Here is a 26,077-nt window from a genome sequence, read left to right as displayed (position 1 = left end):
TTTATCCTTCAAGCTCGGGTCCTCTACCAGAGGCCTGGGAGCTTGAGGGTCCTGCGCAGTATCTTAGCTGTTCCCAGGACTGCGCTCTTCTGGACAGAGATCTCCGATGTTATTCCCGGGATCTGCTGGAGCCACTCGCCTAGCTTGGGAGTCACCGCACCTAGTGCTCCGATTACCACGGGGACCACCGTTACCTTCACCCTCCACATCCTCTCGAGCTCTTCTCTGAGCCCTTGGTATTTCTCCAGCTTCTCGTGTTCCTTCTTCCTGATATTGCTGTCATTCGGAACCGCTACATCGATCACTACGGCCGTCTTCTTCTGTTTGTCTACCACCACTATGTCCGGTTGGTTAGCCACCACCATTTTGTCCGTCTGTATCTGGAAGTCCCACAGGATCTTAGCTCGGTCATTCTCCACCACCCTTGGGGGCATCTCCCATTTTGACCTCGGGACTTCTAGGTTATACTCGGCACAGATGTTCCTGTACACTATGCCGGCCACTTGGTTATGGCGTTCCATGTATGCCTTGCCTGCTAGCATCTTGCACCCTGCTGTTATGTGCTGGATTGTCTCTGGGGCATCTTTACACAGCCTGCACCTGGGGTCTTGCCTGGTGTGATAGACCCCAGCCTCTATGGATCTTGTACTCAGAGCTTGTTCTTGTGCTGCCATGATTAGTGCCTCTGTGCTGTCTTTCAGTCCAGCTTTGTCCAGCCACTGGTAGGATTTCTGGATATCAGCCACCTCCTCTATCTGCCGGTGGTACATACCGTGCAGGGGCCTGTCCTTCCATGATGGTTCCTCGTCTCCCTCCTCTTTCTTGGGTTTCTGCTGCCTGAGGTATTCACTGAGCACTCGGTCAGTTGGGGCCATCTTCCCAATGTATTCTTGGATGTTCGTTGTCTCATCCTGGACTGTGGTGCTGACACTCACCAGTCCCCGGCCCCCTTCCTTCCGCTTAGCGTACAGCCTCAGGGTGCTGGACTTGGGGTGAAACCCTCCATGCATGGTCAGGAGCTTTCTTGTCTTTATGTCAGTGGCTTCTATCTCCTCCTTTGGCCAGCCTATTACCCCAGCAGGGTACCTGATCACGGGCAGGGCGTATGTGTTGATGGCCCGGATCTTGTTCTTACCATTCAGCTGACTCCTCAGGACTTGCCTGACCCTCTGCAGGTACTTGGTGGTTGCAGCCTTTCTAGCGGCCTCTTCATGGTTCCCATTTGCCTGCGGGATCCCCAGGTACTTGTAACTGTCCTCTATGTCTGCAATGTTGCCTTCTGGTAGTTCAATCCCCTCAGTTCTGACTACCTTCCCTCTCTTTGTTACCATCCGACTACACTTCTCCAGTCCGAACGACATTCCAATGTCATTGCTGTATAGCCTGGTAGTGTGGATCAGTGAATCGATGTCTCGTTCACTCTTGGCATACAGCTTGATGTCATCCATGTACAGGAGGTGGCTGACAACTGCTCCGTTCCGTAGTCGGTATCCGTAGCCAGTCTTGTTAATGATCTCACTGAGGGGGTTCAGGCCTATGCAGAACAGCAGTGGGGACAGAGCATCTCCTTGGTAGATCCCGCACTTGATGGTAACTTGTGCTATGGGCTTGGAGTTGGCCTCTAGTGTTGTACGCCACATCCCCATTGAGTTCCTGATGAAGGCTCTTAGGGTCCCATTGATCTTGTACAATTCTAGGCATTCCAGTATCCAGCTGTGGGGCATTGAGTCATAGGCCTTCTTGTAATCAATCCAGGCAGTGCACAGGTTGGTCAGTCTGGTCTTGCAGTCTCGGCTGATTGTTCTGTCTACCAGTAGCTGGTGTTTTGCACCTCTGGTATTCTTGCCAATTCCTTTCTGTGTCCCGCTCATGTATTGACCCATGTGCCTGTTCATCTTAGCCGATATGATGCCTGACAGGAGCTTCCATGTAGTACTGAGGCAGGTTATTGGTCGGTAGTTGGAGGGGACCGGTCCCTTCTTGGGGTCCTTGGGGATCAGGACCGTCCGACCTTCAGTTAGCCATTCCGGGTGTCTCTCGTTAACTAGCAGCTGGTTCATTTGTGCTGCCAGACGCTCGTGGAGTGCAGTCAGCTTCTTCAGCCAGTAGGCGTGAACCATGTCGGGCCCTGGTGCTGTCCAATTCTTCATACTGGAGACCCTTTCTTGGATATCTGCCACTGTGATGGTTACTGGACCCTGTTCAGGGAGGTCGCTGTGGTCTGCCCTCAGATCCACTAGCCACTGAGCATTGCCGTTATGGGTTGCATCCTTCTCCCATATGCTCTTCCAGTATTGCTCCGTCTCCAGCCTTGGTGGTGCTGTTCTCTTATTGTTCCCTTGCCACTGAGAGTACACCTTTGCTTATCTCTCTGGTGTACCTCCTCAAGCGGCTGGCCAAGGCTGTGAGTCTTTGCTTGGCAGTTTCCAAGGCCTCAGGTATGGACAGCTTGCTGTATTTCTTAGGCACCTTATTTGTCGCACCTTTCTGCAACTCTGTTAGTTGGCTAACCTCCCTCCGTGCTACTTTGATCTTGCCCTCTAGCCTCCTTCTCCATGGAGGGTACTGCCCCTTGTGGCTGTTCAACTTGTAGCCAAGCATCTCACTGATCACTGCTGCCGTATTGTAGATCAGCTTGTTAGTGTCGGTAATCGTGGTTGTAGGTATTGCCCGTAGTGCTGCATTAACATCATCTAGCAGACCTTCTGAGGGTACTTCACGTAATCTTGGTAACCGGCTACGGGGGATCCAGGTTTCAAGCTTGGCCATGATCCTATTTTTCAGGTCAGTTCCTCTCGCACTCAACGATCCTTCTCCTATCGCACTTGGGGCTATGTACCCAATCTCGGGTGGGGGTGATGATATCTCCCCCCTGACCTGGCGTCCTGACTCCTCCTTGCCGTAGCATTTGTGTTGTACCTCGTCAATCTCTAGCTGTGAGAGCAGTCCCTTCTTTCGAATGTTGGAACACTGAGCTACTAGTTGTTTCGCTGTCATTGTGGATGTTGGGTATCGAAGAATCCATAGGTCCGTCATCCTATTCATGTAGCCCCTTCCGCCGGGGTTACTTGCGTAGTAGCATTCCAACAACGCCCTGTTTTCGTCCCTTGCCCACCGATGCCTTCTTGTTCCAGTAGCCCACTTTTCGTCAGGGTGCCCTGGTTCCTCAACACCTGACGCGGACCTTGTTGATCCGGGCGACGTCCGAGCCGGCATGCCTTCATATTTATCTGTCTCGCTCATGTCTGCGGTAGGCTTGCTTAGCATAGGGGGTCTAGCCTTAGGACCCTTACTGGATACAGACGCCCCAGGCAGGAATCGAACTTGCGATCCTCTGTTCCAAAGGCGTGTAGTTTAACCACTACGCTATCCAGCTGCTATTGGTGGCCAGTATGGGGATTGAACCCATGACCTTGGCGTTATCAGCTGCTGATATATATATATATATATATATATAGATATATATATAGATATATATATATATATATATATAGCAGCTGGATAGCGTAGTGGTTAGACTACACGCCTTTGGAACCCAGGATCGCAAGTTCGATTCCTGCCTGGGGCGTCTGTATCCAGTAAGGGTCCTAAGGCTAGACCCCCCATGCTAAGCGAGCCTACCCTACCATGAGCGAGACAGATAAATATAAAAGGCATGCCGGCTCGGACGTCGCCCGGATCAACAAGGTCCGCGTCAGGTGTTGAGGAACCAGGGCACCCTGACGAAAAGTGGGCTACTGGAACAAGAAGGCATCGGTGGGCAAGAGACGAAAACAGGGCGTTGTTGGAATGCTACTACGCAAGTAACCCCGGCGGAAGGGGCTACATGAATAGGATGACGGACCTATGGATTCTTCGATACCCAACATCCACAATGACGGCGAAACAACTAGTAGCTCAGTGTTCCAACATTCGAAAGAAGGGACTGCTCTCACAGCTAGAGATTGACGAGGTACAACACAAATGCTACGGCAAGGAGGAGTCAGGACGCCAGGTCAGGGGGGAGATATCATCACCCCCACCCGAGATTGGGTACATAGCCCCAAGTGCGATAGGAGAAGGATCGTTGAGTGCGAGAGGAACTGACCTGAAAAATAGGATAATGGCCAAGCTTGAAACCTGGATACCCCGTAGCCGGTTACCAAGATTACGTGAAGTACCCTCAGAAGGTCTGCTAGATGATGTTAATGCAGCACTACGGACAATACCTACAACCACGATTACCGACACTAACAAGCTGATCTACAATACGGCAGCAGTGATCAGTGAGATGCTTGGCTACAAGTTGAACAGCCACAAGGGGCAGTACCCTCCATGGAGAAGGAGGCTAGAGGGCAAGATCAAAGTAGCACGGAGGGAGGTTAGCCAACTAACAGAGTTGCAGAAAGGTGCGACAAAGAAGGTGCATAAGAAATACAGCAAGCTGTCCATACCTGAGGCCTTGGAAACTGCCAAGCAAAGACTCACAGCCTTGGCCAGCCGCTTGAGGAGGTACACCAGAGAGATAGAAGGCCGGAGAATAAACCAGCTGTTCTCCACAGAACCAGCAAAGGTGTACTCTCAGTGGCAAGAGAACAGCACCACCAAGGCTGGAGACGGAGCAATACTGGAAGAGCATATGGGAGAAGGACGCAACCCATAACGGCAATGCTCAGTGGCTAGTGGATCTGAGGGCAGACCACAGCGACCTCCCTGAACAGGGTCCAGTAACCATCACAGTGGCAGATATCCAAGAAAGGGTCTCCAGTATGAAGAGTTGGACAGCACCAGGGCCCGACATGGTTCACGCCTACTGGCTAAAGAAGCTGACTGCACTCCACGAGCGTCTGGCAGCACAAATGAACCAGCTGCTAGTTAACGAGAGACACCCGGAATGGCTAACCGAAGGTCGGACGGTCCTGATCCCCAAGGACCCCAAGAAGGGACCGGTCCCCTCCAACTACCGACCAATAACCTGCCTCAGTACTACATGGAAGCTCCTGTCAGGCATCATATCGGCTAAGATGAACAGGCACATGGGTCAATACATGAGTGGGACACAGAAAGGAATTGGCAAGAATACCAGAGGCGCAAAACACCAGCTACTGGTAGACAGAACAGTCAGCCGAGACTGCAAGACCAGACTGACCAACCTGTGCACTGCCTGGATTGATTACAAGAAGGCCTATGACTCAATGCCCCACAGCTGGATACTGGAATGCCTAGAATTGTACAAGATCAATGGGACCCTAAGAGCCTTCATCAGGAACTCAATGGGGATGTGGCGTACAACACTAGAGGCCAACTCCAAGCCCATAGCACAAGTCACCATCAAGTGCGGGATCTACCAAGGAGATGCTCTGTCCCCACTGCTGTTCTGCATAGGCCTGAACCCCCTCAGTGAGATCATTAACAAGACTGGCTACAGATACCGACTACAGAACGGAGCAGTTGTCAGCCACCTCCTGTACATGGATGACATCAAGCTGTATGCCAAGAGTGAACGAGACATCGATTCACTGATCCACACTACCAGGCTATACAGCAATGACATTGGAATGTCGTTCGGACTGGAGAAGTGTAGTAGGATGGTAACAAAGAGAGGGAAGGTAGTCAGAACTGAGGGGATTGAACTATCAGAAGGCAACATTGCAGACATAGAGGACAGTTACAAGTACCTGGGGATCCCGCAGGCAAATGGGAACCATGAAGAGGCCGCTAGAAAGGCTGCAACCACCAAGTACCTGCAGAGGGTCAGGCAAGTCCTGAGGAGTCAGCTGAATGGTAAGAACAAGATCCGGGCCATCAACACGTACGCCCTGCCCGTGATCAGGTACCCTGCTGGGGTAATAGGCTGGCCAAAGGAGGAGATAGAAGCCACTGACATAAAGACAAGAAAGCTCCTTACCATGCATGGAGGGTTTCACCCCAAGTCCAGCACCCTGAGGCTGTACGCTAAGCGGAAGGAAGGGGGCCGGGGACTGGAGAGTGTCAGCACCACAGTCCAGGATGAGACAACGAACATCCAAGAATACATTGGGAAGATGGCCCCAACTGACCGAGTGCTCAGTGAATACCTCAGGCAGCAGAAACCCAAGAAAGAGGAGGGAGACGAGGAACCATCATGGAAGGACAGGCCCCTGCACGGTATGTACCACCGGCAGATAGAGGAGGTGGCTGATATCCAGAAATCCTACCAGTGGCTGGACAAAGCTGGACTGAAAGACAGCACAGAGGCACTAATCATGGCAGCACAAGAACAAGCTCTGAGTACAAGATCCATAGAGGCTGGGGTCTATCACACCAGGCAAGACCCCAGGTGCAGGCTGTGTAAAGATGCCCCAGAGACAATCCAGCACATAACAGCAGGGTGCAAGATGCTAGCAGGCAAGGCATACATGGAACGCCATAACCAAGTGGCCGGCATAGTGTACAGGAACATCTGTGCCGAGTATAACCTGGAAGTCCCGAGGTCAAAATGGGAGATGCCCCCAAGGGTGGTGGAGAATGACCGAGCTAAGATCCTGTGGGACTTCCAGATACAGACGGACAAAACGGTGGTGGCTAACCAACCGGACATAGTGGTGGTAGACAAACAGAAGAAGACGGCCGTAGTGATCGATGTAGCGGTTCCGAATGACAGCAATATCAGGAAGAAGGAACACGAGAAGCTGGAGAAATACCAAGGGCTCAGAGAAGAGCTCGAGAGGATGTGGAGGGTGAAGGTAACGGTGGTCCCCGTGGTAATCGGAGCACTAGGTGCGGTGACTCCCAAGCTAGGCGAGTGGCTCCAGCATATCCCGGGAATAACATCGGAGATCTCTGTCCAGAAGAGCGCAGTCCTGGGAACAGCTAAGATACTGCGCAGGACCCTCAAGCTCCCAGGCCTCTGGTAGAGGACCCGAGCTTGAAGGATAAACCGCCCGCAGGGGCGTGCTGGGTGTTTTATATATATATACACACACACACACACACACACACACACACACACACACCTGACTTTCAGCTTGTTGTGTTTGTGGATATATGACTGACTTTAATTATTAAACATTCGCACATAAATAAGTGACGTCATATTCAGTACTTTTGACAGTTCACTCTTCGGCCGCTCCATCTTATTAGGGAAATTCCATATACATAAATGTAAATTTCAAAACTCAACCCCATCATTTGTTTTTGATTGAAGCTGAATATTACTTAAACTCTCTTAAATTAACTTCCAATAAAAAAAGGTTTATCATTGATTGAAATTCATTCAGAAATGTTTAACGAATGACCTGTCACAACTTTCAAGTACAAAGTTGTTATGAAGTCTGTCACATCCCCCCCCCCCCCCCCTTTTGTTCTTTTTTTTTTTTATCCTTTATTTATCCTTCTTATTTCATTGTACTGTATATTGTTACTCTTATTTCCCTTGTATGTCTACTGTACAAACTGAACTGGAATGACTGACTGTTCGCTTTATAAGCAGTGTTGGGAAGGTTACTTTTAAAATGTATTCCGTTACAGAATACAGAATACATGCCCCAAAATGTATTCTGTAACGTATTCCGTTACGTTACTCAATGAGAGTAACGTATTCTGAATACTTTGGATTACTTAATATATTATCGTGCTTTTTACAACAACGTGAATGTACTATTGCTGTGTGATTTATTACTATTACTGAAGGTCCGCGACTCCGAACTGTAGTAAAGGGACCTCTGACTAATACGGCGGGGTCCCTGTCGGCTCGTAGCCGAAAAATAGCTTTACTTTGTTGTGTGGGTCAATTTTTCTTGCGAGAGACAGAGAGAGGCGTTGAAAGACTGCTCCAACGGAACTTATTGTTTTCGGAGGAAAACACGAACACGGTGTACAGTCTAGTCGTAATAGCTTACTTACAGCTGGGCTCGTCAGGCACTCTTCTTGGCTGCAGTGGTTATTATTATATTTACATGCTTCCAGCTCCCGTTTTTCCTCGACGACAACTCGTACCTTTCCACTCTCCTTTTTCTCCCTCCTCGCGCTCACAGACACATAACGTGTATGGCAGTGCATTCTCCCTGCAGCACGGACTACACTGCCCATGATGCTACATTCTTTAGAGCTATGCTTGTAGCATTCTGCCTGTTAGCTTAGCACAACAACAACAACGAAAAGGCGCTCTCTCACCCAGGAAACACACAGTCGCAGAGAGAGAGAGAGCGTCGCCCTGTAACCATGGCAACCGTAACGCTGCCGCCTGGAACAACAGAACGTAGCTGTCAAACAAAACCCAAACAGTCCTGACCCGCGACAAAATGAAACAGGAAAGTACCGCAGTGTAATCCATTTATTTCAACAAAGTAACTGTATTCTGAATACCACCTTTTTAAACGGTAACTGTAACGGAATACAGTTACTCATATTTTGTATTTTAAATACGTAACGGCGGTACATGTATTCCGTTACTCCCCAACACTGTTTATAAGTTCAATAAAGTTTGGAGAAAGAAAAAAATAAAAATAAAAATAAAACCCTCTTCAGCCGCTCCCTTCTGCCGTATTTTGCGGCAAAATTATCCACACCCACCGCCGCGCTATGAATTGTGGGATATATGGGACCACGAAGCGTGCACCGGACCACGCTTGATATTTGGGGAAATCGACGGCGCATTTGGAGTATGCATTTGAAGCACACTTCGAATTGGGACAGCCGTCGTCGCGTGGCGGTGACGTAACCGCACTTGAAATGCGTGCTTCAAGCGTGCAGACCCTGAATTGGGACACAGCCATCATGTTTTTCTGTTCACAACTTGAAGGCGTCATGGAGCATTTCCTGATTTCCATAAAGGTTTGAGCTGGTGCAAAACTGAAGTAGTTTAAGCCCTTACCTCTGACTTCATCCCACAGGTGTGTTTCGTCTGTTACAGGTGGCTTTCAAGTCGTCAGCAGGTGGCCCTAAACACTAAAATAAAAACATAATTAATAATGTCAATCATTCATCATTGGAACAACAGTGATGTGTTGAGTTAAGGCAACATAAACATGTTAACTTACATTTAAGTTTCATAATCCAGTGGAAATGTGACTTTATAGTAAAGATTTAAACTGACTGTAAGAACGTAGCCCCAGTTATGTGGCAAAATGAAAACTGTCAAAATAGCTGATGTAAGGCAGTTTTAAAATTTTAGTTCTGTTAACCTTTTAGGGTTTAAAGAAACAAAGAAGCAGAAATGGGAAGTAAAACAAATGAAAGAAAACCGGTTTGTCATCAAAAAAGAAATCACAGATGTGGGCATTTGCATAAACGCTGACGGTAACTGTGAATCCACCCTGTTTGCACAACCTCGCTGTGATGTCACACGCTGGTCACTTTCTGAAGAAGGCATTTGTAAGGAAGCTGAGCGGAGGAGGGAAACCCTCAGGGCTGGTAATAGTTTCAAAGATCACACGGTGTCTTTTCTGGTTCTGAGTTGAGAAATTAAGTCTTCTTCTAACTTCCACCGTGTGACGGGATGTTGTCACACTGTGGCTGATGCAGAAAATTAATCACTGCTGACTGGTTGCAGCAGTCTGTGTTTCACTTCTGGACAGCTTGGACTCATCGGAGCAGCTTCTCCTTTTAGTCTGACTGGAAAAGGTGAAACACATCCAGGCTTATCTGACACAGAGTCCTTGAACTAAGTCACAAACTGATAAAGACCGATAATGCTTTCCTGGAAATGGGTGCATTACACATCACTGAAGAGACTATGTGTTTTATCTTTATGGGAATTTTCCTGGAGAAAATCCAAGGAGGGAAAAAAAGAAACATGATCCTACATTTTCAGTTTAAGAGACCAGAGAGACGTTTACTCTGTCTGTGGCTTATTTTAAGGTTTTATCATTTCAGAGAGAAATACTGACTTTTTTTACATATATCTGCCGAGACGGGATAAAACGTTTGTTTCAGAGGTGTGGTCTGTGATCTGCTGTATCCTGAACAGGTAACTGCATCCTAATGTTAATAAGGTCCAATCAGCCTTAATTGAATTGTGTTTAATTATACTCGAGGCCTTTATTTCCAACTCCACTCTTTTTTTCCTCAGACTGTACTAGAGTAGCTTTAATGAATCACATATTAAAATAATTCTTATTTATCCTGAATTGGATCTCGTTACAGCATCTCAGTTCATATGTTGAAAACAACCTCCATTCTTCTGAATGGCTGTCCATCACAAACAGAAGGTTTGAGCAGCCAGTGGGCGGGGCTTCTGTTCCCGGTACCGGGGGCGTTGGGGCTCAAGAGTTATGTAACCCGCCATGGCGTAGAGCCTTTTAATCAAATATCAACTTGTGTAGTATTCACAGAAACCTTTCTACAACCACCAAACACAGCGAAAACAAGCGATGATTAAAAGAGCAGTTATGTAAATGCGAAAAAATCCTGTAAACAAACAAAACCGAAACCAGAAATTCTCCAGACTTCATATAACCGGCTAAACAAAGGCTAGTTAGCTTCGAGAGCTATCACAGATTCCAAACACTAAGTTTCACCGCGCTCCGACCAAAAGTCACTGAACCAGCCGCAAAAGAAGAAACGCGTAGCAGCGCAAAATTGGCTTACCTCCCAGTTTCCTCCGTTATTTTCGCAGGTAGCCGATAGCACCCTGATTATCAGCAGCTACCGCGGCTAACTAGCGCATCAGAGCCACTTCCGTCATTTTAGACCTAGCTACAGACATAAATTGGGCCCAGGTGGGGTCTGGCTTTGCAACTTCTGATTAGATGAAGTGACATCGTTACCATGATTCTATTGGCTCAAACAGTTAAAAAGAAGTGTCAATCCGCTAAAAGAGGCTAAAAGAAGCCGGAAGCGGCAACCCCTCAGAAAGGGCCCATTGTCTGTGAATGTGTGGTTAATTCTTCAAAAATATTCAAAAAAACAAGCATTTTTAGGCATGTTAATGAAATTAAATAATCTCTGCTGTTTAATACCTAAAACTTTTACTCACATATGGTGTCCAGAGTGTGTCAGGATTGGACTTGTTGTACAATGTCTAAATATTTATTTATTAAAAGTGCTGCAATTTTTCACTGTTTTACTTTAGAAGCACAAATCTTTGCACAGATGATGTTTATATGTTGATTACTGAATTTCTGGATTAAAATGAGATCTAAAGCGTATTTTTAAAAGGGTTTTACACTAAAAACTTTTTCTGTGTTCCAGCCTGAGTAACTTTGACACAGTAACATCTGCTGCAATTTTTACACCTCTGATGAACAAGTGTAAGCTTTATTTTGATACCAAGATTGTTTACACAGTTTGTGATTGCAGAGAAATACTCCATTCATTTTGGGGATGTCATTTTCGAGCAGGAAGCCTAGAAAACAGGTTAAACTAGACTGCTTTGTTTTGTATTGTTTACTTTTTAGGTCATAGTACTTTTATGTTTTAATGCATTTATTGTTTTATTAGCTGTGCATGATCAATGTCTAGCTTTTTCTTTTAACCATCCTTGTAAACAAATTGACCTGATTTGGCTGTGCGACGTGACATCAGATGTCTGATTGTTGTGTTGCATCATGGGCAAAGTTCTCATGCCAGCTAACCTGCAGTCTCCTAAAAGGGAAAGACCAGATTTTGTGTCATTTGTTTTCACAACTTCAAACAGTACAACTCGCTGTGCTGTTTCTTCACCGTGCTTGAGTTACACTGTTTCTCAGTCACTTTCTGGGAACACAATCATCAACTTTACTGCTGACAGCTGTTGTTGTGGGCTAACCTGCAGCATGTAGGGGTAAAAGGTTCATCCAGCCAGGAAAAACTGTTCAGCAAGAAGAAAAAAAAGTTCACCACCAGGAATTTAAAACCCTGCAACCCCTTAAAGAGTTCCTGCTGTTTTTAGCAGAGCATCTCAAACAGTTGTGTGAAAACTTTCAGATTTATGTAAAAACTAGCAGCTAAAGACAAATGCTGCACAAAATATCAGCTGTGTTTACAACAGCAACAAATGAGACGGAGACGTGCAAATAAAGAAACACTTCAACATTTATTAATCATATAGTTCTGTGCAATAACACAATATAGAAATAATGATTTTGTAAATATTACAATTTATATACACATATTTATATATATATATATATTAGTTCAGATCTGTCTGCACAAAACAAAAACATTAAATACATTCAAGGTCTGAAGGCGTCAGTCATTCGAGGAACCCAGTAAGGACATGAAGATGATCCTCAAAGGCATCCGGGTCATCTCAGAGATTTGCACCTAAAATCTTCTTTTTATTTTATTTTAAATTGATTTTTTTTTTAAAGTGCCTACATAAATCTCCAATGATTTACTAAATATATTGATTTCATTTAGTAAACCAATCGACTCATAACTGTAGATTGAAAGCGATTAAATATTAAATAGTTTTTCCTCCATCAGCATTGAATGAACACAGCAGAAACACTTTGAGAGAACATTTGGTTTCCAAGCACTTTGCTGTACATGAAATTAACATTTTATTTAAAAAAAACAAAATCACCATCCACGACCCGAGTGTGTGTGCTTTTAAATCAGCAGCCCGTGCGCCTCGGCCCGTTTGGACTTTAATAGAAACACTGTGCAAAAGTCTCAGACACAAATGCAGAAGTGAAAAGAAACAACACGCCACTGACTTCACAAACGAAGCCTTAATGAGCCCCGTCACTGAGGGGAAAAGGTAGACGACGTCTCCAGAAACACACTGAAAACACACACACACACACACACACACACACCTTCATGTCACCGCTGTCTGGTAAAAGCCTTCCTGTTTTCACACTCTCAGGATTTCACAAGACAGCGATGATACCGCACAACACACCCCCTCCCTGTGTCACATACATTTGCTATACAATCAACGTTTATACAAACACACTATACAATCAACGTTTCAGCTATAAATGCACTTCAGTCCTCTTCATTCGGGTCTTTTTTGACCCAACAACTGGCCAATCAGAGCTTATCGTCTAAAATACCATGTGATAGGTCCTGATGCTGGTGAGCCAACCAGGAAAAGTGCGGGCAGTACAGGAGTCTGCCGTGAGCCCCTGTTTTTATGTTTTTTGAGCAGTTATCTGCAGAGTGAACACTGCACCTGTCAAAATCATAAACTACTTCTGAGTCTCTCCGTCCATCATCATGTGTCCTTATCGTCTGAAAGTGCAACGCGGAGCTGCAGGACGTCCCCGTCATTCATCCTGTCTCTGGCATGTGGCGACTGGACCTCTTCGTAAGGCGGTGGAGGGTTGTCAGGGCTTTGGCCCGATAGGAGCGGGCAGTGGCTGCCGTCTGACTGGCTGCTCGGGGAAGACTGCTGACAGCCCGGGGCCTCCTGAGCCAGGAGGAGCTGCGTGGGCCCGGGAGCTGAGCAGGCAGGGATGCGCTGCCCCCAGCTGCCGTACACCGCCTCCTCATAGGAGGGAAGGGAAACTGGAAGCCCGTCCACCATCAGGTCCAGCTGGTCTGAGGAGCGACGGCTGCAGGGAGGAAGGAAAAGTAAGAGGTTAATGCTCAGATGACAAATGAAGTGCTCCTGACCTCTGACCTGAAACTACAGCACTGAATATAAAGTAACTAAAGTTCAGCCTGTGTTTCCAGCTCCCCACACTCAGACAAGGCAGCACGTGATGCTAACACACATTTCAGTATCAGTATTTATCAGTAACCAGAATGGATACTACTAACCCTCTTGCCTTACTACAAGGTGGAGTTGACCTAATTAAGAAGTTATTTATTATAATAATAAGAACATGTGGCAACAGCTTTGATAGGCTGATAACACTCAGAGTGTTTGAAGTGGTGTCTGTCCTGTACAGCTATTAGTTTATTTATATCATGTGCATATAAATATACATAAGATGTCACACCTGTAAAAATAGGTGCTCAGAAACAAATACATGGATAAAAAGTCAATAGACGTTTCTTCTTACCTTTGTGATTGACAGGGGTAGAGCCGGGACTTGAGGACCAGGCAGGCGGTGGTGGTGAGCAGGAAGATGGACACACCCACTGCAGTCGTGGCCATGCTGGGCATTGAGTCGTCGGGTTTTGGGATAGGATTGCCTGAGGAAGAAAAAGACAGACATTACAGATGCTGAAAATACCAAAACCTTCACATTTTGTTGCCTTTTCCTGACTTTGTGTGTGTGTGCACACTGAACATCTTGGGCCATTTTGGGTGTGGTCGCATTTATGCATGAGACCATGCATATGCAGCAGAGCCACCAGAACATTCTGCAGCAGGTTTGAACTTAACAGGATTGTTTTCAGCAGAACAGGCTTCCAAAACTAAAATCCAGGTTCTTTGAGGAGATCTGATTATTTCCAAAATTGTGCCTGAATGCCAGATGTGCATTTGGTGTTTTTGTCACCACAATAAGACAGGTAAACTGAACCTAAATGCATAACCCTGGGAAAGGTTGTGTGTTCTGAGTAGAAGCTCTGAGCAGAAATTAATTATCTATCTCAAGATCTTTGCGAGAGGAGAGATTTTCAAGCTGTGTGGTTTGTTTGTGCCCGTGACAACACGGCAGCAGCTTTCCATGAGACTGACAGCATCAGAGAGGAAATGTTTAATGGTTATTATGGTGGCTTTGCCCGCTTCCTCTTTCTGCACTTTGACTTCCTGTTGCAGCACATTCGACTGAATGGCGACAGAGGAAGTTGGAACTGGTCTGAGGAAAGTAAAGCTGCTACTTCCTCTGTAGAGTGTGTCTGTGTTCACCTCTTAAGTAGGTCATAAGATAAAGACGATAAAGCTGCTGCGTCTGCTGTTTCTGCATAATTGATGCATTTAACTTACATCGGTACTGAATTATCTACATTTTGTGTCAGTGTAGAAAACATTGGGGATGATTTTCAGGTTCATGCGCAGCCCTGTGCACAAAAACAAAACTAAAAGTCCTTTTGTTTTGCATAGTTATTCAGCAAAGCAGTGAAATGTGTATTCAGACTCTTTACTGCAGTAAAGTTAAGATTCTGAGCATCAAAATATAGTTAAAAAGTACTTAAAATAAAAGTCATTGTGCAGAATCACACATCATTGAAATGTGAAATAATATAAATTTCAAAAAAAAGGAAAAGGAAGTAGAGATTTGAAGTTTCAATACAAGCCCAATAAAAGTGTACTTCAGCAGAATCTAAGAGTAAATATATCGGGTCACACTGCAGCACTGGCGGCATTGTGAGACTAAGAGTACAACAGTTCAGTGGCACTGCTGGTGGGTGTTGATTCTTGTGAATGAATAATGTGGTTTCCAGCAATAATGTAGCCACAAACATGAAAGTTTACACATTAACAGAAAACTACGACAGAGACTCGTTTCCCACCCACCCCTTGTTGTTGTTTCAGAAGTTAATGAAATGGGTGTTTTGGTAAGTGTGTGGTGTATGGGGCACCAACATGTGGCCAAAACTAAGATGTCTCTTAACACATAATGTAAATACTGTACATTTTCTAAAAGAAATCTATGCTCGTTGGTTCCATTTTATGAGCTTTCCATTATAATATTATCTTTAAAAAGATGTTGAATTTAATACATTTATATTAGTCTAGTTATAACTACCTATTCGTGAATATTGAGAAGCACAGTCATCCACAAGTGTGTTATTTAATTATTTTTAAGGGATACATCTGCAGTGGCACATGCACAGTCTCACTAGATTGTTAATGCTTAACTTAGTGTGTTATGATCATAGTTTTCTTTTATTCTGCTGAGACTTTGAGTCTTGCGGCCGTGTGATGCTGCTGTCAGTGTTTCATTGACCAAGAGCGCTGGTTTAGCTTTAACTCCTGGAGTGGTTACTGAGTCCTAGTCCGTGCTTGTGTCCAGGGTTGTTATCAGGCTGTCATCCAGTTCCTCATGAAACCAGTGTTTCTGAAACTGTGCGGTGTATGGGGCACGTGATCTCGGCTATCTGTTTTAAATATTGTAAAATCTGGGAAATTTGAGTTCATAATTTGCTGAACGCGTGGTATGCTGTATTGATTTCATGTGACTCAAGCTCTTTGAGTATTGCACACTTTAAAAAGCCACGCAAGTACAATTTGTTTTCTTAATCATTTTCAATAGTGCCATAAAGTCAGCGGCTGTAAATTAAAAGAAAAAATGTAACAGTGGCTGATACTCATTGGTATTAATGATGAGATGGAAATTAGATGAAGATGATGAGATGAAGCTTCATATTACTTTCTTCATATCGGAAATTAGCATTAACACATATTTGTATGCTGTCGACAAGTACTTGGTACACACGCTATCTACTTCCTGAATGCTTAAAACAAGAAATGAGCGGTGACTAAAATGACTAACCAGCCTTTAGACTGGCTGGGCTGACGGGGAGATGAGTCACAGGTAGATTATAAACTTAAGTAATAATCTCTAAGCAACGCTGTGATGCTCGCTACTGCTGGGAAATGTTAAGAGTTGTCTAAGAAAATCTTATTATTAAAGAAGGAAAGTTTCATATCATACGACTTCTAAACTGAGTAACTCCAGAAGCCTCAGAGGCGATTGGATGGCTCGAATCGAAACTAACAACCTGCTGACAATATGCATGAGCAAAACTCGTAAGCATGGAAACTCAAACTGGCTTATCAGCTCCATTAAACACATCTAAGAGTGTGAGTTTAATGTACCACTGCTCTTTGCACTTAACAAAACACACAAACATCAACACCACGCCCTGATCACTTTGCTGGAGCGCAAACAAAAACACAACACGCTATAACTCTGACTGGAGGCCGTCAAACTCTCACCTTTCATGGGGATGCAGGCAGATATGGGAGGACCCCACTTCCCGTTGCGGCACCTGGACAGTGAGGTCCTCATCTGGTATCCTGATTCACAGAAGAGGCGGATGGTGGTCTTGTGAGGGAAGCCTTGGCACGGGGAGGGATCGCAGCGAAAACCTCCATATTCTGGCACCAGAGGGTGAGTGCAGTTCATTTTGCCTGCAGAAAAACAAAACAGTGATGAGAAGGGGCCATGTTTCTCCAAGCACCAGACCTCCTCGACACCTCCTAAGTTAGACATTCGGCCATATCCAGCTGAGAGTAGATGGCCACTTGGGAGCATCTCAGTGCAGCTCCAGAAGAGCTGAAGGAGGTGGGTCCTGAGAGGAAGCTCTGGACATCCATTGTTAGACTACGGTCCTGTGGCCCTAGACCTGGACATTTGTTCAGGATCCATCACTGTTGCTGGATATTGTTTATGTTCTCCCTCGGCCCTCCTCCATTTTTGCAGCACTCCTCCATGTGCGTTTGTTTGCTTTTGGCTTTAAAGAACAGGATAAACATTGTGGAGGTGTTTTTCTCACTCCTTCCTTCCACCAGCTGCCATCAGCTGAAACTAAGAGAGATTTAGCTCTGTTTGGATTGAGGAGGGTTTTTTTCCCCCCCCATTACATAAATATTCAGGGGGGGGGGGGGGGGTTATATTTCCTGTAGGCTTGCATTGCTTTAGAGTTATTTCCACAGTGTCCTTTGGTTTCACAGTGCTAGCCAATGATTTTGCAGCTTTCTGCCCCCTTTGTATTTGCACTGTTCTTAAATGTGTCATTGTGCAAACACTTGTGTGGTTCACTGAATTTATGGATAATGAAAGAGGACCTGCATGCATCCTTTGTCTGGATTTTAAATAACTAAACAAAAAAAGAAACCAAAGGGCAATAAGTCGGCCTGGAGTGCAAGTTGCTATTCCAACACACTCGAAGAAGATAAGCATGCAGGCGAGGTTTCATGGTGAGGGGTGATGGATGAAGAGTGCAACACAAGCTGTGTCCACATGAAAGCACAGCGAGGGGATATTATTACAGCAAACAAGAGCTGATATGTGGCTAAAAGGCTCCACAGAGATTTGGTTCCGTTTTTTTTTAATGATCTTTATTTACTCGCCCACAGTAGGCAGCTTTACCAGAAACCCAGCTGTGTTCCCAACTTCCTCTATTTCTTCATCTTTCACCTTAAAAACGTATGTCTGCAGAATTATGGTTTCCTCCACCTCTTCAGCGTTAACGTGCTGAGAGTAGGGCAAGTGTGAAGCTGAGAGCGCAAAATGACACCTGAATGAATAAAGTAAGACACTTTCAAGGGATTTCACTCGCCTTCTAAAAATCAAAGAAACAGATATTTAGACGCATCTGAGCCACAAAGTTGCACTGCAGTGTTACGAAACGCAGCTGGTTCCTATACGAGCTAAAGAGCGTGACAAGACGGTTCTTATTAGGACAGGAGGAGCCAGACAGCTAGTTTCAAACCTCCAAAACAGACTGAACACAGTGACCTGAAGAGAAACTGCAGACATCCTGCCTAAAGTTCATGTAGTGTTTCAAAATCAGTCATGGTAAAGGTGTCATATAAGTGTGTTTCAGTCCAAACTGCTGCAGAGGCTTTATGTGGCCTTTTCAGTGAATTTTTTTTTTTTTTTTTTTTTAAATAAGGGTGACTTTTTAATCTTGTAGTGTTTGTGTGGCTTTAATAAATATCATGTTAAATTTCTCTTCAGGTAAGATCAGGTGGAAATCTGAATTTCCAAATAAAGTTATCTTTTAAAAACTTTCACTAAAAAGTGGTTTCCAGTTTCACTCCTGCTGGTACACATAAGGTGAGCTGAATAAAATAGGATTATATCAGTTTATTTAACCGCTTATGCAACTCAAGCCGGGGTCGCCATGCGTCTGTGTTTGGAGCTCTTTGGTTGCAGAAGGATTGTGGGAATTGAAGCAATACAAAGACACAGGGTTTTACGACATTCGTGAGAATAATCGGCAACTCCCAACTCGTCATTTCTCAAATACCAGGGTTCCTGTTGTGAAGAGACAAGCTTTAAACCAAGCCCAGTCTTTGGGCAAAACAAAAAAAGTCCTGCAAAAACAGGACTGTGACCTGTCAGGTACCGATAGAGCTGCGGCTGGAACAACTGACGCTCAATGATGCCTTTTGCATGAAGGGGAAACACAGGAGGCGCCTGACAAAGCTGCATTATGATGTGTCAGGCTGAGGGCTCCCTGGTTCATAGAGCGCTTTGAAACAGTCCAGAATAAATGGGGCTCGGTGGAGCTCTGGCCCATCTTCTTCCATATTTTTAATCAAATTTATTGAGGCAACAGATTTACATGTCTGTGAATTTCAGGGACATCACAGCACTGTCATCAAACTGACCAATCAGCACGCTTTAGATCAAGGATGTCAAACTCACTTTACATCAAAGGCCACACACACATACCCACTTTGATCTTAAGTGGGCAGTAAAAATTCCCTTTCGGTCACGGTAAAGTGGTTTAACTGCACATTTATCTCAGCATAAGAAATGTGCAAAAGTTCTGGTTTCTCATTGCTTTTAATTATAAAGTTGAAAGTTTTGTTAATTCAAATAAAAATAATGGGAATTTGTTTGTTGTTTTTTGCTTTTGTTTGTTTTTTCTGTTTTTTTGTTTGTTTTTTTGTTTAGTTGGGCAGCAGGCTGCCAATTTGTTGTTTTAAGGGTTGGGGTGGGAACAAGATTGAAATTTTGGAATATTCTGAAGCATTTTGTGTTATTGTATACATTGTATTGGAACCTTTGTCTAATAAAAAGACTTTTGAAAGAAAAATAATGGGAATTTTCTGTCATTTAAATGTTGATCCATCACTTCATTACTTTGGTGTAGTATGAATGTTGGGGGGGAGGTGTTTATCAGTAGGACAAGCCAAAAAAAAAATAAAAAAATCTGAAAAAAAGTTAAGTCATTACATGTTTCAATGTCCAATTCTGGTCCCTGGGCCTTATGTTTGACACCACTGCTTTAGATGAACATTTATGTGCAAAGTGAACTGGCCTGCATGCACACTACTCATAACAGTTGTGAAAACTAAACTCTGATGTGTGAAGCAGGCAGAAATAATCACTTTCTGTTTAGGTTCTTCACCCCTCGTATCTTTTGGATCATCTGAGAGCAATTTCTGTCATAAAGGGGTTAAGAGGAAGTGGCAGAGCTGACACTGGCAATCTTTTTCCCTACTTCTTCTTTCAGTCCAAAATGTAAAACCACCACGATGAGATGAATGAGCACTTTGTTAGTTCTCTAATATTCAAACACTGAATCAAAGTGTGTGTCATTTCTCTGCCATCAGCTCAGAGTTTTTGCTTGAGTTCTTTCAAAAAGGTTGAGTGGAGATTGCTGTGTGTTTTAAAAGCGACCCTGTTGGGGTCAGAGGTCGTACCTGCAATGAGGAGTGGTGAGGAGGCCAGCAGGAAGAGTCCACAGACCAGACTGACGGGTCCACACGGCCATGGAGAGAGGACTGAGGCCGACATCAAACCGGACTTCCTGGTGACACAACAGAGAGTCAGAGGAGGAGAAAGCACACACAAACATGCCAGCGGCCATCTTCACACTCTCTCTCACACACACACACACAGGTAACGGACGGTCACCAGGAAGAAGTCCCCCCACCTGCCAAAACCTTTCTGATTAAAACGACACCCCAGCTGTGAACGCAAACACCTTCACCCTGCTTTTGTCAGCTGTGAACCAGCCTGTCCGCCTTATTTTTCAGAGAACACCTACAGAGCGAGCCAGCTGTTGTCTTCATCCACACCTGTCAGCTGCTGATCACCACCACACCCTCTGCTCACCAAGTAGCTGCAGCTGCAGCGACAAAGAACCTCGCTCTGATTTTTAAACACAAAACATAAGATTTAAAGCCCCACGTCCTCCCCTCTGTCTGCAGCATAAAACCTGCCATTTTCAGCCACATTTAACTCAGAAAGCTGCTTTTAAAATGCAGAGAAGCAACAATGATGAAGATGTTTAAGATTATAACCCACCAGGATCTTTGTCTAATGTTTGGAAGTACTGGGGAGTTTCTCCAGCCTCTGAAGGAGGTTTGAGAGCCAACGGAGTAACTGAATAATCGTGTAGCATCTGTTTGTCACTTTGTCACAAAGCAGCGTCAGCCACACGTTATATCACAGCTCTGTGTTAAAATGCCAAACAGTCACACACTTTTATTTGCTTCTACTGGAAATGCAGCAAAGTAACAGTAAAACGTGGATTTTGCTGATGATGGCTGAGCAGAAGTTTTCTGCAAAAATAATCAGATAAAAATTCGCCCACCAGCTTTTCAGACCTTCTGTTTGTGAGGTACAGCCAATCAGAAGAAAGTTTGACTGCTTGTTTCAGTCAGAGGAGGAACTGAGGATCTGCACTGATGCTCAGTACAGTTCAAATAAAGATTATTTTGGACTCAGAATCATGCAGAGCTACTCTAAAAGAGACACACACCCTACTTTATTTCACCATCTTCCCATCAAACCTTTAACCAAGACAGCATGGCCTGACTTCAACCTTTCAGGTGATCCATTCTGAAACTACCACCTCCCACTGTTTACGGTTTCAACAGTGGCCATATCGACCACCGCCGCCATCTGACGGCGCCGATACAAAACTTTCTTCACGCCGAAACCGAAAGCAATCGCCACAGCAACCAAACCTTTATCTCCAAATCACTAACATTGCACGCACACACTTCCTGAGATAAACTGGTTCCAGACCTCTGCCGGAGCCGGAGCCCAAATGGCAGCATGTGTGAAAAGGTGCGTGTAGGTGTACTTTGCCCTCTTTCATTTGTGTTCGGTGCTTTCATGTCGACAGAGATGCCAGTCATCTCTGGAGCAGCCGGGGGAGGACCCACTGCCTCAGCGAGCCAGCCAGGCTTAGATGCGCACACACACACACACACACACTACAGATTAACACACTGAAACACACACACACACACACACACTCACACCATCTCCATCTTCTGTGACCACAACCTGTGTGGGAGGTCTGCATCTTAGTCATCATGGATCTGTGTGATATTAGAACTTGTGCTGTAATGTTTGTGAAGTTAGAAAAAGCCTGGAGGCAACAAGGCTGCCGTGACAACAGAGTGATAAAATAAAACCAGCCTCATCAGGCCTTCCTGTCTCGCTACAAAGCCCTGAAACGACAGCCAGGCTTCGCTCGGTTTGGCAAACTTTGCGTTTGAAGATGTGAAGCATCAACGCAGACTCGATCAGAATCGTTCTGGAGAGGCTTAAATGTCAGATTTCCTGCCGACTTCAGACTGCGCCGGTGCAGTCTGGGTGCTGAGGACTGGTGATATGACTGGCAGATGCTACAGGTGACTCCACACTGCAGGTGCAACAAAAATGCAGCTGCACAGTGAGAATAAGACAAAAGCAGAATAATTTCACAGAGAAAATAGTTCCTGGAGCTGGACTGTCCTCCCCCATCACCTACACCTCCCCTTCATGACTGAGGTGAAATGATTTCACCGTAACTCAGGGTGGCCACGCCTGTGTGTACACATTTCACCTTCTTTATCTCATATTAGAGTAGCATTTGCTCTTGTTTAGCTCGCTCTTTCTTGGAAATATTTTCTGGCGCACAGGACCTGATGTTTTTTTCCCCCCATGTTTGCAGCCACAACATCGAGCTGTTTGGCACAAACAGAGGAAGCAGCTGGCGTGAGCACAGGTGAGAAGGGGACTGCAACCTTGAGGGAGCCTCGCGGTCTCGTACAACATGACGCAGACAGTAAAGATAAGGGGGAAAACAAAAGCGTGAGTTATGGAAGTTATCAACAGTAGTTTGTAGAAGGTGGTGCTAAGCCACATCTGAGAGCCTGGTGGATGAGTAGCCGTGAAGAAGAGTCCTCCTGTGAAAGCCTGAACTTTGCTCTTTTTGCTCCAGTGTGAACGTGAGAAACGAGCAGGCAGATGGAGGATATAACACTTAATGTCAGGGTATGATTATTACCGCTTTTAATTAAGAACTGACTCCAGTTTTTAACCACAAGTTAGAGTCAACATGTGAGCTCCATCTCAGATATCATAAGATAGCATGTGATTAAACCTGTGTTTGGGGTCAGGCTCCAAAATCCGTCTTTTCAGCTGACCATGCGGTAGGAAATTATTCCTCACTTATGTTTTGAGACAACAACAAAAAAAAAAAAGAAAGAAAAAAAACCCATCAGTGATGAAACAACAAACAAAGAAACAGAAACCTGGCCTCTGTGTACACAATGCACAGCAGCACTCTGTGGAAGTGCTGATGCTGCATTACTGAGCCGATGGCAGGGATGCAGCAAGCATGCCACCCTGCAGCTGCTGCTCCCGTGTGCACCAATATTTATTTGAGACACACGAACGCATCTCAGTGCAGGAGGGAAACAGGAATATCATGTGTGCTTCACTTAACTGAGACATAAATTAATAGAGAAAAACATGGAAAGCAGGATCATTTCGCGCTTAAACGCACCGTCAGAATTGCTGCCTGGTTTCTATATTATGTTTATAAATAGATGTATACATATGCAGGTTTTACAGTGTGTCGTGTTTTGCATGTATGTTGTATCGCTCTATAATTTTTACTGGTCTAATCGTGTGTGCCGCGGCTAAGGGAGCTGCAGATCGAGACTGAAATGTGGTGAAAGTTCAAAGCTAAATTAGCACTGGAGATCCTTCCTGATGATCTCAGATCTCTTTGTGGAAATGATTTTATCCATAAAGTGTTTCCTGTTCAGTGAGTCAGATGTAAGATACTAAAGGTCATAAAATCTGCCAGAAATTAGTCACGCACTAATATTATGGCAGTAAAACCGCTTTGGTCTGATATTACAGGTTCATTTAACCGCTCAATCAGCCAGATCTGACAGGAACTTTCATATTAGCTCATCCACCACAGTCCAGATCCTTCCTTCAGGTTTTTACAATTAACATGTTTTGACTCATACTTTCTCTCATTTTGCTATGATTTTTAGTTGATTAATGTTGAATAATGTGGAAATCGGCCCAGCTACGCCTTCAGATTGCTTCTTTTATCATTCAACAAGCAGCATAAAAACAAAGGAAAGCAGAAAATAACTCAGAACAACTCATACACTGGTTTTCCTTCATCCTGCCTCCTCAGTCCCTCAAGAGTCAAGACTCCTCGTTCACGCAAGCATAAAGAAATTAACGCATTACTGCCGGACTGCAAAAAACCTTAGCATAAGTACTCTCACATAAAAATAAATATGAATGCAATATATAAATAAAACTGACTGAAAAGTACGTCCCCCATCACAAGTCCACATCTGACGGTCTTGGTGTTAATGAACGTGACTCAAAGAGCACTTTCCTCACCTCACAACCAAACAATACATCGGTAACATCACAAGTGCGCTTGAGGGTGATAACCTCATTACTCAAAGGCGTCTTTTGCTACATCTGAAGCTCGCATCATTTCCAATGTTCACGAAATGTGGCAGAGAAAAGCAGGAAAGTGCTTAAAGTCATATTTCATCTGTAGACCTACACTCTTACAGTGCAGAGCCCTGACAGCTTAAACCCATTCAAATTAACCCTTGAAGAGGCTTCAAGGACTCCTGGAAAGCCTTGAAACTAAAAGCCTGTCCTTAAAAGCTGCACAGCTCCTGTCGGATTACAGATTTCTGCGCACAAACACTGTTTGTTATGTAAAAATCTCCCCCGTTCCACCGCATCATCATCAGCATGACGGACCTGTTATTTTTAGGCCCTTCGGTCGTTTGTGAAGGAGCCGCTCTTCTGTCACCGCAACAATAATTCAATTACAGAAACCGAGCGCCCCTGCGCGATCTGCTGTGACCGCCGATGTTTGCTGTGTGTGGATCCAGCGACATCAGAAAAACACCCACACACCAGATCACAGTGGGAAGTCCTCGCTGTTCGTCTTTACACCTGCGTTATCCCGCCGTCACCGGGCAGGTAAGCGCAAAGCCCGACACCTCCTCGGCGTGAATGGAGCAATGGAAGGGAGTGAAAATGTCAAAAATAATATGAAAAAAGCTCACCTGAGGGCTGAGAGCGAGGCACGGCGGGGTGATCGTGCACCGGAGCGGCTGCAGGGCTGTCGAGGACTCCTGGTGTGCTTCCTCACCGGTTTCAGGGCGCGAACCGAGGGTCGATCAGACCTCCGCGACCAGCTGACGATCGCTGCTCCTGCACAGCAACAAGTGGGACCTTTTGGGCTGTTCTCCCCTCACTCATCGATCAGCTGTGTTTGACAGCGACACATAGGCCTCCCATTGGTTGCTGCTGCCTCCAAACACCGCCCACCTGCGCGCCTGCCGTCATATTCTGGAAACGCTCTCTTTAAGCCACAAACACACACACACACACACCCTTTAACGCTTTAGTTCCTCTTAGCACAATTAGGAAAAGGAAACTGTGGCCGGTTCCAAAATAAAAATAAACATATACAAAGAAACATTAAAATGAGCTGAAAAGCCGATGAAGTGACTTCCTGGAAGCACATTTAATTAAGCAGTGGGCTGAGCTGCTCGCAGTTATAATGAGCTGAGCCTGTTTAACATGTTTGTTAAACACAAAGCAGACTACAGCTCATAGTCAGGTAAGTCAAAAGCCGTGTTACTACACCCTGGGAATCATGTCAGTGATGGCAACAGATCATGGGTGTTATGGTAGTGATGTTACACAAGATACCCATGAATTTAGGCAAAAACTGTAAATCATGCTGTGTTTCACAAGAATTGAATAATCTACATGTAACAAGCAGGAAAATTCCCACTATTCTTCTATAGATGTGTTTTTTCTGTTAGCTACTAGAGGAGTCGCCCCCTGCTGGAGGCTAGACAGCTGCACGCACAGACTGTATTTAAAAGATGGACGTAGCATTCGGGTTTTGTAAGTAAAGACTTAAACCTTTTTTCTTTCAAATGTCCAGCAGAGGGCGACTTTTCTGGTTGAAAATTGACAACTCTACCTGTTCTTTGGTCTATGACTTTGGTGAGTACTTTCATGAATTTGGTGTCTCCTTCATTAGTTTCAGGTGTTATTTTATAAAACATGATATCCACATTTACAAATGTCCCTGTTTGCGTCAGCACGGAGGGATTCTTCAGGGCGGGTGATTCACGAGTGTCTGCCTCATGAACATGGGCCTAGGTGTCGCAGTTAGATCGACCTATTTCTAGTGTTTTAAAACATCAAGATGGAAACAATGACTTTCAAATTGAGTCTTTATGACGGAGCTTCACTAACCACTATGTGACATCAACACTCATACAGTCATCTATTAGTGAAACTGTGAGTAACATTAG

At 44.9% G+C, this 26,077-nt stretch overlaps 1 protein-coding gene across 1 annotated transcript; it reads right to left on the bottom strand.

Moving 5' to 3' along the window:
- Positions 1-12,007: 12,007 nt before the first annotated feature.
- On the bottom strand, positions 12,008-24,996 carry LOC146654619 (sushi domain-containing protein 6). The gene is made up of 5 exons (XM_085380333.1): positions 24,809-24,996; positions 20,168-20,274; positions 16,724-16,918; positions 13,896-14,028; positions 12,008-13,442 (listed from the first exon to the last, which is right to left on the bottom strand). The coding sequence occupies exons 2-5, from the start codon at positions 20,259-20,261 to the stop codon at positions 13,103-13,105; spliced, it is 762 nt and encodes a 253-aa protein (XP_085236459.1). The 5' UTR covers positions 20,262-20,274; positions 24,809-24,996; the 3' UTR covers positions 12,008-13,102.
- Between the last annotated feature and the right edge of the window lie 1,081 nt (positions 24,997-26,077).

The sequence above is a fragment of the Rhamphochromis longiceps genome, linkage group LG14, assembly GCF_057381845.1.
Source record: "Rhamphochromis longiceps isolate RC_006_pf linkage group LG14, R_longiceps_female_GT1.1, whole genome shotgun sequence".
Taxonomy (NCBI): Eukaryota; Metazoa; Chordata; class Actinopteri; order Cichliformes; family Cichlidae; genus Rhamphochromis; species Rhamphochromis longiceps.
Note: the sequence above shows the minus strand (reverse complement) of the source record. Positions and strands in the feature narration are given on the sequence as shown.

What these genes read in the sequence shown, in the direction of transcription:
- LOC146654619 (XM_085380333.1), bottom strand. Translation starts at nt 20,261, where the DNA reads ATGTCGGCCTCAGTCCTCTCTCCATGGCCGTGTGGACCCGTCAGTCTG. An exon ending in TGCCTGCATCCCCATGAAAG is followed by an intron (nt 14,029 to 16,723) that starts GTGAGAGTTTGA and finishes TTTCTTCCTCAG; the next exon opens with GCAATCCTATCCCAAAACCC. An exon ending in TACCCCTGTCAATCACAAAG is followed by an intron (nt 13,443 to 13,895) that starts GTAAGAAGAAAC and finishes TCCTCCCTGCAG; the next exon opens with CCGTCGCTCCTCAGACCAGC.